General features: G+C 48.0%; 1 protein-coding gene across 2 annotated transcripts in view; it reads left to right on the forward strand.

The window, feature by feature from the left end:
* LOC147124166 (trypsin inhibitor ClTI-1-like) overlaps positions 1-2,778 on the forward strand; it is a 33,247-nt gene extending 30,469 nt beyond the window's left edge. For both annotated transcript variants that reach the window (XM_085983122.1, XM_085983131.1), the window contains exons 3-4: positions 101-210; positions 2,441-2,778. In XM_085983122.1, coding sequence (XP_085839248.1) covers positions 101-210; positions 2,441-2,486 — 156 coding nt within the window. In that variant the 3' untranslated portion in view covers positions 2,487-2,778. The remainder of the gene's footprint in view (positions 1-100; positions 211-2,440) is intronic.
* Positions 2,779-13,977: the final 11,199 nt, after the last annotated feature.

Raw genomic sequence — 13,977 nt, forward strand, 5'->3', positions numbered from 1 at the left:
TTAAATGTAATACTCTGCCTGCTTTCAAATTGTTCATGAAGGTTGATCTTTATCCCAGTTTTTTGTGTATTGCTGAACATGTTTCTATTTTTGGTTTTAGCCTAACTGTGTGGGGTACTCTGCACCAGTATGCTCACGGGTTCGGGACCCAGTCTGCGGAACAAATGGCATAATGTTCCCTAATGAGTGTATGCTGTGCTTACACAATTGGTAAGAAACCAGATTTTTTTTAATTTTTAATTCAATTTCAGGAAATGGACGTTGCTAGCAAGACCAGCACTTGTTGCCCTAAAAAGGTGACGGTGAGCCACCTTCTTGAACCACTGCAGTCCATGTGGTGAAGGTGCCCCCACAATGGTATTTGGTATGGAGTTCCAGGATTTTGATCTAGGGGGTGGGGGGGGGTCATCATTTGGCCTTGACAGGTTCCCTGCCCGGACATCAGCCTGATTGACAGGGCTGGCTTACAGTTGGACGGGGAGCAGGCCGCAGGACCAGGAAGATCTGATTCACGACCCCTGCGGGGGGGGGGGGGGAGAGGGGAGAGGGGGGTCCCATCCCTGACCCCGGGGGTCTTTGTATGGGAGAAGGGTGTCTGATTTTAGGGTGAAGGGGAGGCTCTGCTGAGCCTCCTGGCCGACAAGCAGTGCTGTGAAGACGCTTACCTTCTCCCCGAAGCTGTCCTCCCCTTGCTTCCGCTGCCGGATTTCCCGAGGCCTGGGAAACCCGGCTGCCTGCTGTAAAACCCACAAAGCAGGTTAAATCAGAGGCTGCCAACCTCATTAAACATAATTAAATTGCAACCTGCCTCCTTGGAGTGGGTTATCTGCTCGCCCCTTGTCCCAGCTCTATTTAAAAACCAGGAAGTGGGCAGATTGGAGACAGTTTGTGGTCAGGGTTCAAAATTTAAAAATTTTCACCCCAACCCACCCATTCCCAACCCACCCATTTTGTGTGCTAAAAATCCCTCTTAGATCTCTAAGTAGTGCCTCCTTTTGTTTCTCCCCCTTCCACCAAAAGGAGTTTGATTATCTTTGTGCTCACTGCCAAGGAAAGGGTCAGCTGTGGCTCAGTCCCTCTAAGTTGGCAGGTTGTGGGTTCAAGTCCCACTCCAGACATTACAACAGTGACTACACTTCAAAAAAGTACTTCATTGGCTGTGAAATGCTTTGTAATGTCCTGAGGTTATGAAACAAGCTGAATTCTTTCTTTGTCTTTAAACTTGCAATGGTTTTTTCCCTTTTTTTAACCTGTGCACTTTACTACTGTGGATGGTGAGGGTGGGGGGGAGGAGGAGGAATCGCACTAGTGCAATGGGGCTGCTTTTGGCAGTTGGAACAGTTGAAGTATCTCAACAGCACCATCCAAATTCTGAATTTTTGCTACACGGTAATTGACTTGGCAGTTCCTGATACTGACTGATGCCAAAAGGAAAATCAGTCATTTGGCTGGTCACATACTCCTACTTTTCACTCAGAGCCTGGCGTGGGCCTTTGGCTCAGTGGTAGCATTCCTGCCTCTGAGTCAGAAGCTGTAGGGTTTAAATCCTACTCCAGGCGAGTGGAGACCAGAGCTTTGAATTCTGGGTTGACATCCAGTGGGATACTCTTATTTGGTGGGTCTGGGTGCCCCCTCCCCCCATCATATGGGTTGTGGGAGATCATAAAACATTCCCACCATATAGGTCTAACTGTACTATCAGCTGGTTATAAAGATGGTTACGGCCATGGAAGGAGAGTTTACATTGCGGCCTGTCAGATTGTTAATCGGCCTGTGAATCCTGTTCTTCAAGGGTTGTTGCTCGTGAAGATCAATTTTTTCCCCCATTATTGGCATACAAAGGGAAAGACCTACCTGCTTCTGGGAACCCATCACTGGATGGGGAGGGGTTAAAATCTCCGAATGGTCTCTCATTCCTGCAGGGAGTCAGAAGGCTATCTCTGCTCAATGTAACAAAATAAAACACAATGCCCTAAAAAGGTTGTCCCCAGTTAGTCATTTCTACTCAAACTTCAATCTTCAGGCTCAAAGGCCTCAATAATTTTCTTTGATCTTGGCTGATCCTGGCTCCAACTGTGCACCTTAGAATGAGAATTACAACCCACCTAGTCCAGTGCGAGCTTGGGGATTTCAGGGCTGGAATGCCACTGGCCTTCATTTACATATATTGGGTCTCAGCGGGCAGAAGAGCAAAATCACATAAGGAAATTCAAGGGGATCAACTTTTGGGGCAGATGACGGACAGAAAACGGCTTCTGTCCGATTTTTCTGGCCTTTTTTTTAAAAAAAAAAAAAGGTTGTCCCCACTTTATGCTGGCAAACTTTCAGGTTCATTGTCTTAAACAATAGTCATTGTTTGCAATTTCATCTATGTCCTCTTCTGATCCCAGTCCGTTGGAGATGCATTCACTTAAAATGTTTTATTTTCCTCTGCCCCCAGGGAATACAATAAAGATGTTAAGATAGTGAAGAATGGAGACTGTTAAAGTGAAAACCATTGAAGCACAAGGACGCTAGGGAACCTCGAGCTGTCACGTGAAGATTGGTGGAATGTAATTAATGGGAGACAGTCTCATCTCGGCGCCTTTAGCACATTTGGCTTCTCTTCAGAACTGGGGGCTGATTCCCCGATTAGGTGCTCGCAGAGAGTGCGGATCAGGAAAGCGAAAGCTCACCGCTCCCTGATTTTATGCTTGATCGGGAAATCAGCCCTCTTGTGCCATCTGCAAAGATCACAATGAAAAGATCTTACAATAAATAAATAATTTTGAAACCGTCTGTCCGGTGTGTGTGCACGTACTTCTTCCAATCTATTGAAATCGAAGGGGTAGCAGTGACACCTACTATTCTTGGTTCCTCCACACAATACTGCTGTTTCCTCTTTTATATATAAAATAAATTAAACAGCTGTTGTTCTTGCTTGCACTAGAGGTGACGGTGTAATATACACTGGGTAGATTTTAATCTTCCACAAGGCGGTATTTTGGTGGGATGAATTGCACGTCCTTCAGATTTAGTTGACTTAGCGGGTATGCCACCCACCCACGCAGAACAGTTCCTTTGCACTAGCTAATCTGAGCGGGAGCATATAAATCAATATTAATGTGAACTGACCTTGGGTAATCATGCAAGTTCAGCTACCTGTGCTACTCTTGCCTGCTGCATTCCACTTCTGCTGACATGGTCAAATAATTCGTCCTCAAATGTCACATGTCCTTGTAGAGTTTTGACTGCATTGAAGGTTGCAAGAAGACACTGGAGCACAAAGATGGCATCTGGCTTCTTTTCTCCACTACCAGTCATCTCCTTAAACATCCCTCACCTCCAACAACAGCTGCAAGGAGCTCATGGAACCTCTTTGTCAGTAAGACTGAGACCAGCCCTTCAGTTGATTCTGCCCTATCCCCTTGCCCTTGACCATCACGTCAAACCTCTCCTAAGGCTCCCCGACCCTAGCCCTGAACTGACATCTTTCACTTAAATTCTCTCCTATCTCCTCTTGCACTCTCCAAGTTCATGAGACCCAACCCCTCCCTTAACCCCATTCCTATTACAGGAAACTTTGTGCTATCTGGCACCGACGGGACCGAACTGTTGCCGTCCCATCAAAACTGCCGGACAAACCAGCGCTAATGTTGAAATATACGGAGATTTTGAGCTCCGTATCTGGCAACAAACCCTGTTGCTTAGCTTCTAAACAGTCAGCTGTACCTTGCAAGTGTCTCTGTAGCTTAGCAACAGCTTCAGCGAGACCTTGCAGAGCTTGACTGTTGAGAAAAAAGCAACAAAGAGAAAAAAGCAACGAAAAGAAAGAAAAACTAATGAAACGGCTCCTGATTTTTGCCGGTGGCTCGAGACATTTAGCCTCCGGATAAAACAAAGTTTCCTGTAAACTGTTGACCACCCAAATTCCCTTACTGGGCTCAATGTTAGCTGATATTGTAAATGTTTCTCTCTCTTCAGCTACTGTCCCTCTCCCTGGAGTGTATACGGGATGGTTTCCTGGACCAATATGTCGAGGAACCAACTAGACATCAGGCCATCTTAGACTGGGTATTATGTAATGAGAAAGGATTAATTAGCAATCTTGTTGTGCAAGGCCCCTTGGGGAGGAGCGATCATAATATGATAGAATTCTTCATTAAGATGGAGAGTGAAGTAGTTGACTCAGAGACTAGGGTCCTGAATTTAAATAAAGGAAACTACGATGGTATGAGGCGCGAGTTGGGTAGGATTGATTGGGGAATGTCACTCAAAGGGCTGACAGTGGTTAGGCAATGGCAAACAATCAAAGATCGCATGGATGAACTACAGAATTTGTTCATCCCAGTTTGGCATAAAAATAAAACAAAAAAGGTGACTCAACCGTGGCTAACAAGGGAAATTAGGGATAGCATAAGATCCAAGGAGAGGACATATAAATTGGCCAGAAAAAGCAGTAAACCTGAGGATTGGTAGTAGTTTAGGATTCAACAAAAGAGGACAAAGGGATTAATTAAGAGGGGGAAAATAGAGTATGAGAGTAAGCTTGCAGGGAACATAAAAACTGACTGTAAAAGCTTTTAAAGATATGTGAAGAGAAAAAGATTGGTGAAGTCAAGCATAGGTCCCTTGCAGTCAGAATCAGGGGAATTTATAATGGGGAACAAAGAAATGGCTGACCAATTAAATACATACTTTGGTTCTGTCTTCACAAAGGAGGACACAAATAACCTCCCAGAGAGGTCTGGGAACATAGGGTCTAATGAAAGGGAGGAACTGATAGAAATCAGTATTTGTAGGAAAATGGTGTTAGAGAACTTGACGGGATTGAAGGCCAATAAATCCCCAGGGCCTGATAATCTACATCCTAGGGTACTTAAGGAAGTGGCCCTAGAAATAGTAGATGCATTGCTGGTCATCTTCCAAAATTCGATAGACTCTGGAACAGTGCCAATGGATTGGCAGGTAGCTAATGTTACCCCACTGTTCAAAAAGGGTGGTAGAGAGAAAACGGGGAATTACAGACCGGTAAGCCTGACATTGGTAGTGGGGAAAATGCTAGAGTCCATTATGAAAGATGTAATAGCAGAGCACTTGGAAAACAGTGACCGGATCGGACAAAGTCAACATGGATTTACAAAAGGTGAATTGTGCTTGACTAATCTACTGGAATTTTTTGAGGATGTAACTGGTAAAATCGATAAGGGAGAACCAGTGGATGTGGTGGATTTGGACTTTCAAAAGGCTTTCGATAAGGTCCCACATAAGAAATTAGCATGTAAGGTTAAGGCACATGGGATTGGGGGCAAGATATTGACTTGGATAGAGAACTGGTTGGTAGACAGAAAGCAGAGTTGGAATAAACGGCTCTTTTTCTGAGTGGCAGGCAGTGACTATTGGGGTACCGCAGGGATCGGTCCTTGAACCCCAGCTATTCACAATATATATTAATGATCTGGACGAGGGAACTAGATGTAATATCTCCAAGTTTGCAGACGACACAAAGCTGGGTGGGCGTGTGTGCTGTGAGGAGGATGCCGAGAAACTCCAGTATGATTTGGACAGGTTGGGTGATTGGGCAGAAGCATAGCAAATGCAATATAACGTGGATAAATGTGAGGTTATCCACTTTGGTGGCAAAAACAAGAAGGCAGATTATTATCTGAATGGCAATAGATTGGGAGAAGGGGAAGTGCAACGGGACCTGGGCATCCTTGTGCACCAGTCGCTGAAGGTAAGCATGCAGGTGCAGCAGGTTGTTAAGAAGGCAAATGGTATGTTGGCCTTCGTAGCGAGAGGGTTTGAGTACAGGAACAAGGATGTCTTGCTGCAGTTGTACAGGGCCTTGGTGAGACCACATTTTGAGTATTGTGTGCAGTTCTTGTCGCCTTATTTGAGGAAGGATGTTCTTGCCATGGAAGGAGTGCAGCGAAGATTCACCAGGCTGATACCTGGGATGGCAGGAATGACATATGAGGAGAGATTGGGTCGATTGGGCTTGTACTCTCTGGAGTTTAGAAGAATGAGAGGGGATCTCATTGAAATTAAAAAATTCTAACAGGACTAGACCGACTAGATGCAGGAAGAATGTTCCCGATGTTTGGGGAGTCCAGAACCAGGGGTCACCATCTACGGATAAGGGGTAAGCCATTTAGGACAGAGATGAGGAGGAATTCCTTCACCCAGAGAGTGGTGAACCTGTGGAATTCTCTTCCACAGAAGGCAGTAGAGACCATAGAGCACATATACCAGAAACGCTGTTTACGGAGGTCACGGACCATCATCAAAGACCCTACCCACCCCAGCCACAACCTGTTCGCCCTCCTGCCATCTGGGAGACGCTACAGATGCATTCGCACCCGTACGACCAGATTTAGGAACAGCTTCTTTCCCAGGGCTGTCATCCTACTGAACTCCATAAATAAACTCTAAAGCCTGCACATCTGCCAATGCACTTTATTATGGTTATGTTTATGTTAATGTATTACAAGCCAAATGTATGTTGAATGTTTAAATGTCTTAATCTAAACGTACACTCTCGGGAGCCGCAAGCCTACATTTTGTTGTACTGCACTTGTGCACTAACAATGACAATAAAATTGATGATTATTATTATTATTATTATTAATAAATATATTCAATAAGGAGTTGGATATATTTCTTACGGCTAAAGGGATATGGGGAGAAAGCAGGGACAGGATACTGAATTTGGATGATCAGCCATGATCGCATTGAATGGCGGAGCAGGCTCGAGGGGCCGCATGGCCTACTCCTGCTCCTATCTTCTATGTTTCTATGTTTCTCCCTTTCAAAACTGCCATCTTCACCCACTGATCAAAAAACCCATTCTTGATCCCTCTCTCCTTGCAAACTACCACCCCATCTCCAACCTCCATTTTCGCTTTGATGTCCATGAACATATTGTCGCCTCCCAAATCCGTGCCCATGTTTCTCTCAACTACATGTTTGAATCTCTTCAATCAAGTTTTGGTCCCTGCCACAGCACCAATACGGCTCTAATCAAAGTCACAAATGACATTATCTATGCCCAGCAACAACAGCAGCCTGATCCCTGCTCTGTAACAACAGAAGCCTGATTCCCACCCAGGAATACAAGGAGGCTGTTCCCAACCCACAAACACAACTCCAATTTTAACCTGAGGCAGGAACGCTGCGTGCGGCGGTGCATGGGAAACGCCCATGCCAGTGTGAGGCCTGGGGCCATTTTAACACCTGGGCCTCATTTATACGACAGAAATGGGACTTCTGCCTGAAGCCAGCAAGAAAGATGTGGAGGCTGGCCAAGCGGAATTGGGAATTCAGGCAGGGGTTGGGAGAAGAGGGGGGTCATGTCAGAGGAGGGGGGGCAGGGGGAATACCAGGATAGGTTTCTTTCTTGGGGACCAGGAGGAGGACTGTGGCGAGCGGTCTCGACTCTTGGAAAACCACAGGAATGCAGCAGGTAACGTCTGAATGCCATTTTAACCCCACCCTCGCCGTTCCCACCAAGTGGGCAGGGTTAAAATCGGGGTTCACTAGTTTCATTCCCAGCTCAACAAGAGCCAAAGCAAGTTCCCAGCCCAGAAGTGATACCCACAGGCTCAACCCAACAAGACAACACCAGTAAGCGAATCCCATAAGCAACAGCAGCTGACTTTCAATTGTTGAGGACTTACTGGGTACAGCAGTAGCAACATTAGACTTGCCTTGATTTAGCCCAGCACCAATACCAGCAGACTGATCCCAGCTCAAAGAATCTCACCTAATCCCAGCTCAACAACAAACACAGCAACCTCCCAACCCAACCTGCAACCTGATTAATTTGTTGGATGCCTGGATACACTCACGATGTCACAATGCTCACGTCCAGTACCACCATTAACGTGACCCAGCCCAGCAAAACCAGCAACTTTATCACAGCCCCAGTAACACCAGCAGTCCAGTAACACTGCAGACTTTTACGTCCACCTGAGAGGGCAGATGTGACCTTAGTTTAACGTCTTATCCGAAAGATGGCACCTCCGACAGTGCAGTACTACACTGGAGTGTCAGCCGAGATTATGTGCTCAAGTCTCTGGAGTGGGCGTTGAACCCATGACCTCCTGACTCAGAGGCGAGAGAGAGAATGAAGTCAGAGCCACAGCTGACACCCAGCCACCTCAGTAGGCTGCTCCCAGCTCTGCAACAACACCATTAGGCTCAGCCAAGCAACAACACCAGAAGGCTGATCCGATCCCAGCAAGGCAAGCATGCCGAGCGTGCTGCCCAGCAGCAACTCCAGCAGGTTACTTAACGTTGAGGATTGCCTGGCTGCATTATTGGTCACAAGCCTCAGGCTCACTAGCAACTTCAGGCTGATCCCCACCCAACAGCAAGAGCAGGATGAGTCATATCCAGCAAAACCTGAAATCTTCAAAACCTGCAGGCTAATTCCAGCCAAGCTAGACCAGCAGCCTTATCCCAACCCTGCCACACCAGCAGGCTGAGGCAGGCTCAAAGAAAAGAAAAAAATTTGCATTTATATAGCGCATTTCACGACCTCACGACACCCCAAAGTGCTATACAGCCAATGAAGTACTTTTGAAGTATAGTCACTGTTGTAATGTAGGAACATGGTAGGCAATTTGCGCACAGCAAACTCACACAAACAGCAATGTGATAATGACCAGATAATCTGCTTTTGGGATGTTGGTTGAGGGATAAATGTTGGCCGGGACACCGGGGATACCATCCCTGCTCTTCTTCGAAATAGTGCCATGGGATCTTTTACATCCACTTGAGAGAGTAGACGGGGCCTCAGTTTAACATCTCATCTGAAAGACGGCACCTCCGGCAGTACAGCATTGGAGGGTCAGCCTAGATTTTTGTGCTCAAGTATCTGGAGTGGGACTGTGAACCCACAATCTTTCTGACTCAGAGGCGAGAGTGCTACCCACTCAGCCACAGCTGACACATAGCCAAACTTCAAATCATATTCCAGCCCAGAGTAGGCTGACCCAGACCAGCAGGCTAAATGCAGCTCAGGAAAACCTTATCCCAGCACAGAAATATCTGCAGACTTAACCCAGCATAAGTTAGACCAGCAGGTTGCTCCCAGCACAGCAGCAACACAGGCTGATTGATGTTGAGGGTGCCTGATGTATGCATATTAGCATAATGTTCAGGTTCAGTAGCAAGTAGTTGGCAGATGCCGGCCCACAAGCAGTATCAAGAGGCCGATTCCAGTCCTTGATTCATTATTACATGCGGTTTTGGGCACCCCATTATAGAAAGGACATTAAAGCCATTGAGAGTGGGGAGTGTAGATTCACAAGGATGGGAAATAGCTATGAGGAGAGACTTAGATACTGGAACTATTTCCACAGGAACAGGAACAGTGAATGCTAACAGATTTAGTGGAGGTTCAGAATCATAGGGGTAGATTTTGCCGAACCTGTCGGGAAGAAGGCAGGACTTCCCCTTTCGGGTTTTTGACCCACCTACTTCGACATCCAGCCAATCTGCACGATTTTCCCTTGATTGACCTTGTTGAGCCTGCCCAGCGGGCTCAGCAGGCCAATTAAGGGCCACCCGGCAACAGGTGACGTCACAGACTGAAATTTCATCTGACAAGAGTCCTTGACAGATGAAATATCAGCGTTTGACAGCTGTTTGAAGCTGTGAAACACTGACAGTCTGAGTTCTGACATGAGTCATTCTGCACAGACTCAGTTAGAACTCACACTGGCACTCAAAGCTGAAGGCTGTCACTTTTGACAGATCGCAGCCGTTCAGCTTTAAGTTCCGGCTGAGTGATGCGCTCCCGACGACTACAGGAAGAAAGGCTGTGAAGGTAAGTACAGGTAAGTAAAAGTTCTTTACACACTTTAGACACACCAAACACACTTACCTTTGCACTCATGCACCCATCACTCACCTGAGCACTGACATCGCGACCCCTCCAACTCCTTCAACCCGACGGCCCGCCTGCTCTACCTGGCGTGGTTTGGAGCCGTCGGGAAACCCACACGAAACCCCTCAAAATAGGGATTAGGCTAAAAACTGCCTGTTAACTACCTGTTAACAGGCAGTTAATTGGCACTAATCCCTTCCCGCCTGGTTTCGGCGGGTCCCAGTGCGGGGCGGGTACCCGCTGCCCCTGAAACTTACGTGGGGCGGGGTTTTGGGCGGGATGGTGTCGGGACCCCCAAATTCAGGATTTTCCCCCCCCACACGCCTGAAACCCCGCCTGACGGCTCCCCGAAAATCTAGCCCATAGAATCATAGAATGGTTACAGCATGGGAGAAGGTCATTTGACCCATCGAGCCCGTGCCGGCTCTCTGCAAGAGCACTTCAGCTAATCCCACACCCCCGCCCTTTCCCCATAGCCCTGCAAATTTTTTTCCTTCAGGTACTTATCCATCTCCCTTTTGAAAGCCGTGATTGAGGCCACGATTTTGCCGGCGCACAGAGGGCGGGTTTGGAGGTGGGTCAGGAGTGAAAATCTAAATGATTGATGCTGGGTTGCAAACCTGCCGCCATCTCGCCTCCACGCAACTTTGCAAAGTATTGGGTCTGCGAGTCCCGATCAGATCTGACACCAAGCGGCGGGAGAGGCACTTAAGGCAGTTAACAGCTTGTTAACTGCCTACATTATCCCATTTTACCAGGCTCGTCCCATTTTACTACATTTTCAGCGTATTGCCCGTCGTGCGACAAACACGCCAGCTGATTGTGGCGGGTTCAGCAACTCGCTGAATTCTTGACAACTGCAACTGCACGGTGGCATAGTGGTTAGCACTGTTGCCTCACAGCGCCAGGGACCCGGGTTCAAATCCGGCCTCAGGTGACTGTCTGTGTGGAGTTTGCACATTCTCCCTGTGTTTGCGTGGGTTTCCTCCGGGTGCTCCGGTTTCCTCCCACAGTCCAAAGATGTGCGGGTTAGGATGATTGGCTATGATAAATTGACTCTTAGTGTTAGGGGGATTAAATACGTGGGGTTACAGGGATAGGGTGGGATATGTGTTGGTGTAGGGGTTACGGGGATCAGGTGGGATATGTGTCGGTGCAGGCTTGATGGGCCGAAATGGCCTCTATCTGCATTGTGGGGTTTCTGTGATTTCTGTGAAAAGTGAACTTGTAACATGGCTGACTTTCAGATGCCAGAACTTTGTGTTTTGAGGTTTTGGAACACATTTTGCAGGTCTATTGAACTTGTAAGTGTTTAAGCTGAGATCCATATGCACTGTGACCTTCTTGGAAAACCCTCTCCCCACATTGACTGAGCGCTTATAACATCTATTCCTCAACTGAGATACATACCAACGGAATGGGAACTATTTATACCCTCTCATCCTGGTCCTCAGAATCAGAGGAAGACCAGCCGTGGCAGCAGCAGAACTGGGCACAACAGCTGCACCAACAACAGGAGCACTAACGTTCTCCTCAGCCACCTGATGCTGCACAGGGCAGACGGCATCAGCGCTGGGCTGCACCTCGCCGCAGGAGATACCCCCAACACAGAGTTTACAGGCAGAGGAGGAGCTTCCTCAACATGAGTGAGCAGCAGTGCCAAAGGAGGCTGAGACTTTTGCGAGAGGTAGCTGCTGACATCTGCACAATGCTGCAACACCCGGAGCCCAGGGGAGCGGGTGGACACTCCTTACCAGTGGCCGTCAAAGTCACCACCGCATTCAAAGTTTTTGCTTCAGGGTCTTTCCAGGGATCAGCAGCAGACATCAGCAGCATCTCCCAGTTGGCCGCACACACTTGCATCACGCAGGTTACCGATGCCCTCTTTGCAAAGTTGCACAATTACATCCACTTCTCCACGGATGAAGCAAGTGTAACTGCGCGTACGGCTGGCTTTGCAAATATGACAGGCTTCCCAAAGGTGCAGGGCGTCGTAGACTGCACACATGTGGCACCCCATCACAACCCAGCTGTATTTGTCAACCGCAAGGGCTTCCACTCCCTTAATGTCCAGCTGGTGTGTAACCACAGGAAGAACATTATGCATGTTTATACCAAGTTCCCTGGCAGTTGACATGACACGTTCATCCTGCGGCAGTCTACTGTGTCTCAGCTCTTCAATCCGCCAACCTAATATTCTGGATGGCTACTTGGAGACAAGGGCTGTCCCCTGATGGCTAATGACACCAATGAGGAGACCATCAAACAAAGCTGAGGAGCGCTACAATGTGAGCCACATTTCCAGCAGAAGCATCATAGAGCAAACCATTGGCTTGCTCAAAATGCGATTCAGGTGCCTCAACAGATCAGGGGGAGCCCTACAGTACCCACCAGCCAGGGTCTCCAGAATCATCGTGGTCTGCTGTGCACTGCACAACATCGCACAGCAACATGGCTTACCACTGCCTGAAAAGTGGCTCAGTGCACAGCCTCCTCCTCAGAGGAGGAGGAGGAGGAGGAAGGCCTTGCAGAGGCGGATGTGCCAGTTCCACCAGCATGCAAGCACATTGCTAGCTGTGAGGCAAAGGATGCACTAATCAATGCCAGATTCGCGTAAGTTTACGAAGCAAACACATGTGGCTGCCACATGGAAATGAGTGTCTGGCCGACGTTCTTAACACACCATACAGCATCTGTACAATAAACTGTGGGCTCCTATCAATCTCACCACCATCATTACAGATGAAAGACGCCCTGACCCCTCACTGTGTCACTTCCAATTCTAGACACACATAGGGCAACTCTTTCAACCTTTGCCATCACATTTCTTTATTACAATTGAAATAACGATGAGAATCTTCACTTTGTATTAGATCAAAACACCCCAGTGACTACCTTTGTGACTATTTGTGTGTTAACTTTCTCTTATGTGTGCTTCTATGTGGTGCTTCCCCTGTGGCTTCAGCAGATGTTGAGGCACCTTGCTCACTTTCATGCTGCGCCTGCTTCAACACCTTTGGTGGGCATTCTCTGGGTTTCGGAGCCTGGGAGGGATCAGCAACAGTCTGCTCCTCCTGCGGCTGTGCAGGGGCTGAGACGGCCATCTCAGTTAGGTGAGGAATCTGGGGCTCTGACTGAGGGCTCCACAGTGGCATGGGAGTGTGAGCGCTTGGAGAGGAGCCCACACTGCCTTGTTGTCGACCACCAACATCCCTCTCATGGGTTGCCCGCACTTCACTGCTAGCAAGTAGCTGGAAAGCACCTTGCTGCACATCAGTGGGGCCATGAGGACCCGTCTCTGTACTGACAGTCCTCATAATGGGGACGTCCATGTACCTCTGTTTTTTCTCCTCAATAGATGCCCATCTATCCTCCATAGCAGACTATCTATTTAGAAGAGTCACCATGTTCATTTGCATCTGGCGATTTATGACCTCCATGGAGGTCGCCATCCTTTCCATGGTGGCACCTACATTTGCCATTGCGTGCACCACGACATTGCTCATGCTAGAGATGGACTCCTCCATTCTCTGCACACTCATAGTTACAGTGGTTGCAAACCCTGTCAGAGCCTCCTGCACTTTTTCCCGAAGTTCCAGTACTGCTCTCTTTCTGGATGGCCCCAAAGGCACAGCGTCCACATGCAGCTGAGCAGAGCTAGGAATGCCCTGTGGCCTCTGACGAGGACTCTCCAATGCTGTCCCTGTCTCCACCATTTGCTGCTGCTCACATGTGAGCTATGATACACTAGGTGACATCACTAATCCATCTCGCGAATGACCCACCGAGGTGCGCGTCTCTGCGCTGGTGCTAGTGCGCTGAATTCTGCTGACACTGCACCCTTAGAGGTTGCAGCTTCCTCTGAGGAGTCTGGAAGCTCAGGCTCTTCCTCCTGGACAGTGGGGAAGGGGGCTTTCGATGGTCCTATGGTGGAGTAAAGGCATGAGATAGACATATAATATTAACGTAGCAGACACATCCAATTGTACAGATGATCAGAACTCAATCTGTATGAACATCAGATGCCATATCAGTCACTCATGCAATCTAAATGAGAGGGTTGCAAATCTATTCTGTCACCAGCTTGCTTTACTGCGCCCATC

The sequence above is a fragment of the Somniosus microcephalus genome, chromosome 1 (assembly GCF_052327205.1).
Source record: "Somniosus microcephalus isolate GS21.2 chromosome 1, FLI_Smic_1.0, whole genome shotgun sequence".
Taxonomy (NCBI): Eukaryota; Metazoa; Chordata; class Chondrichthyes; order Squaliformes; family Somniosidae; genus Somniosus; species Somniosus microcephalus.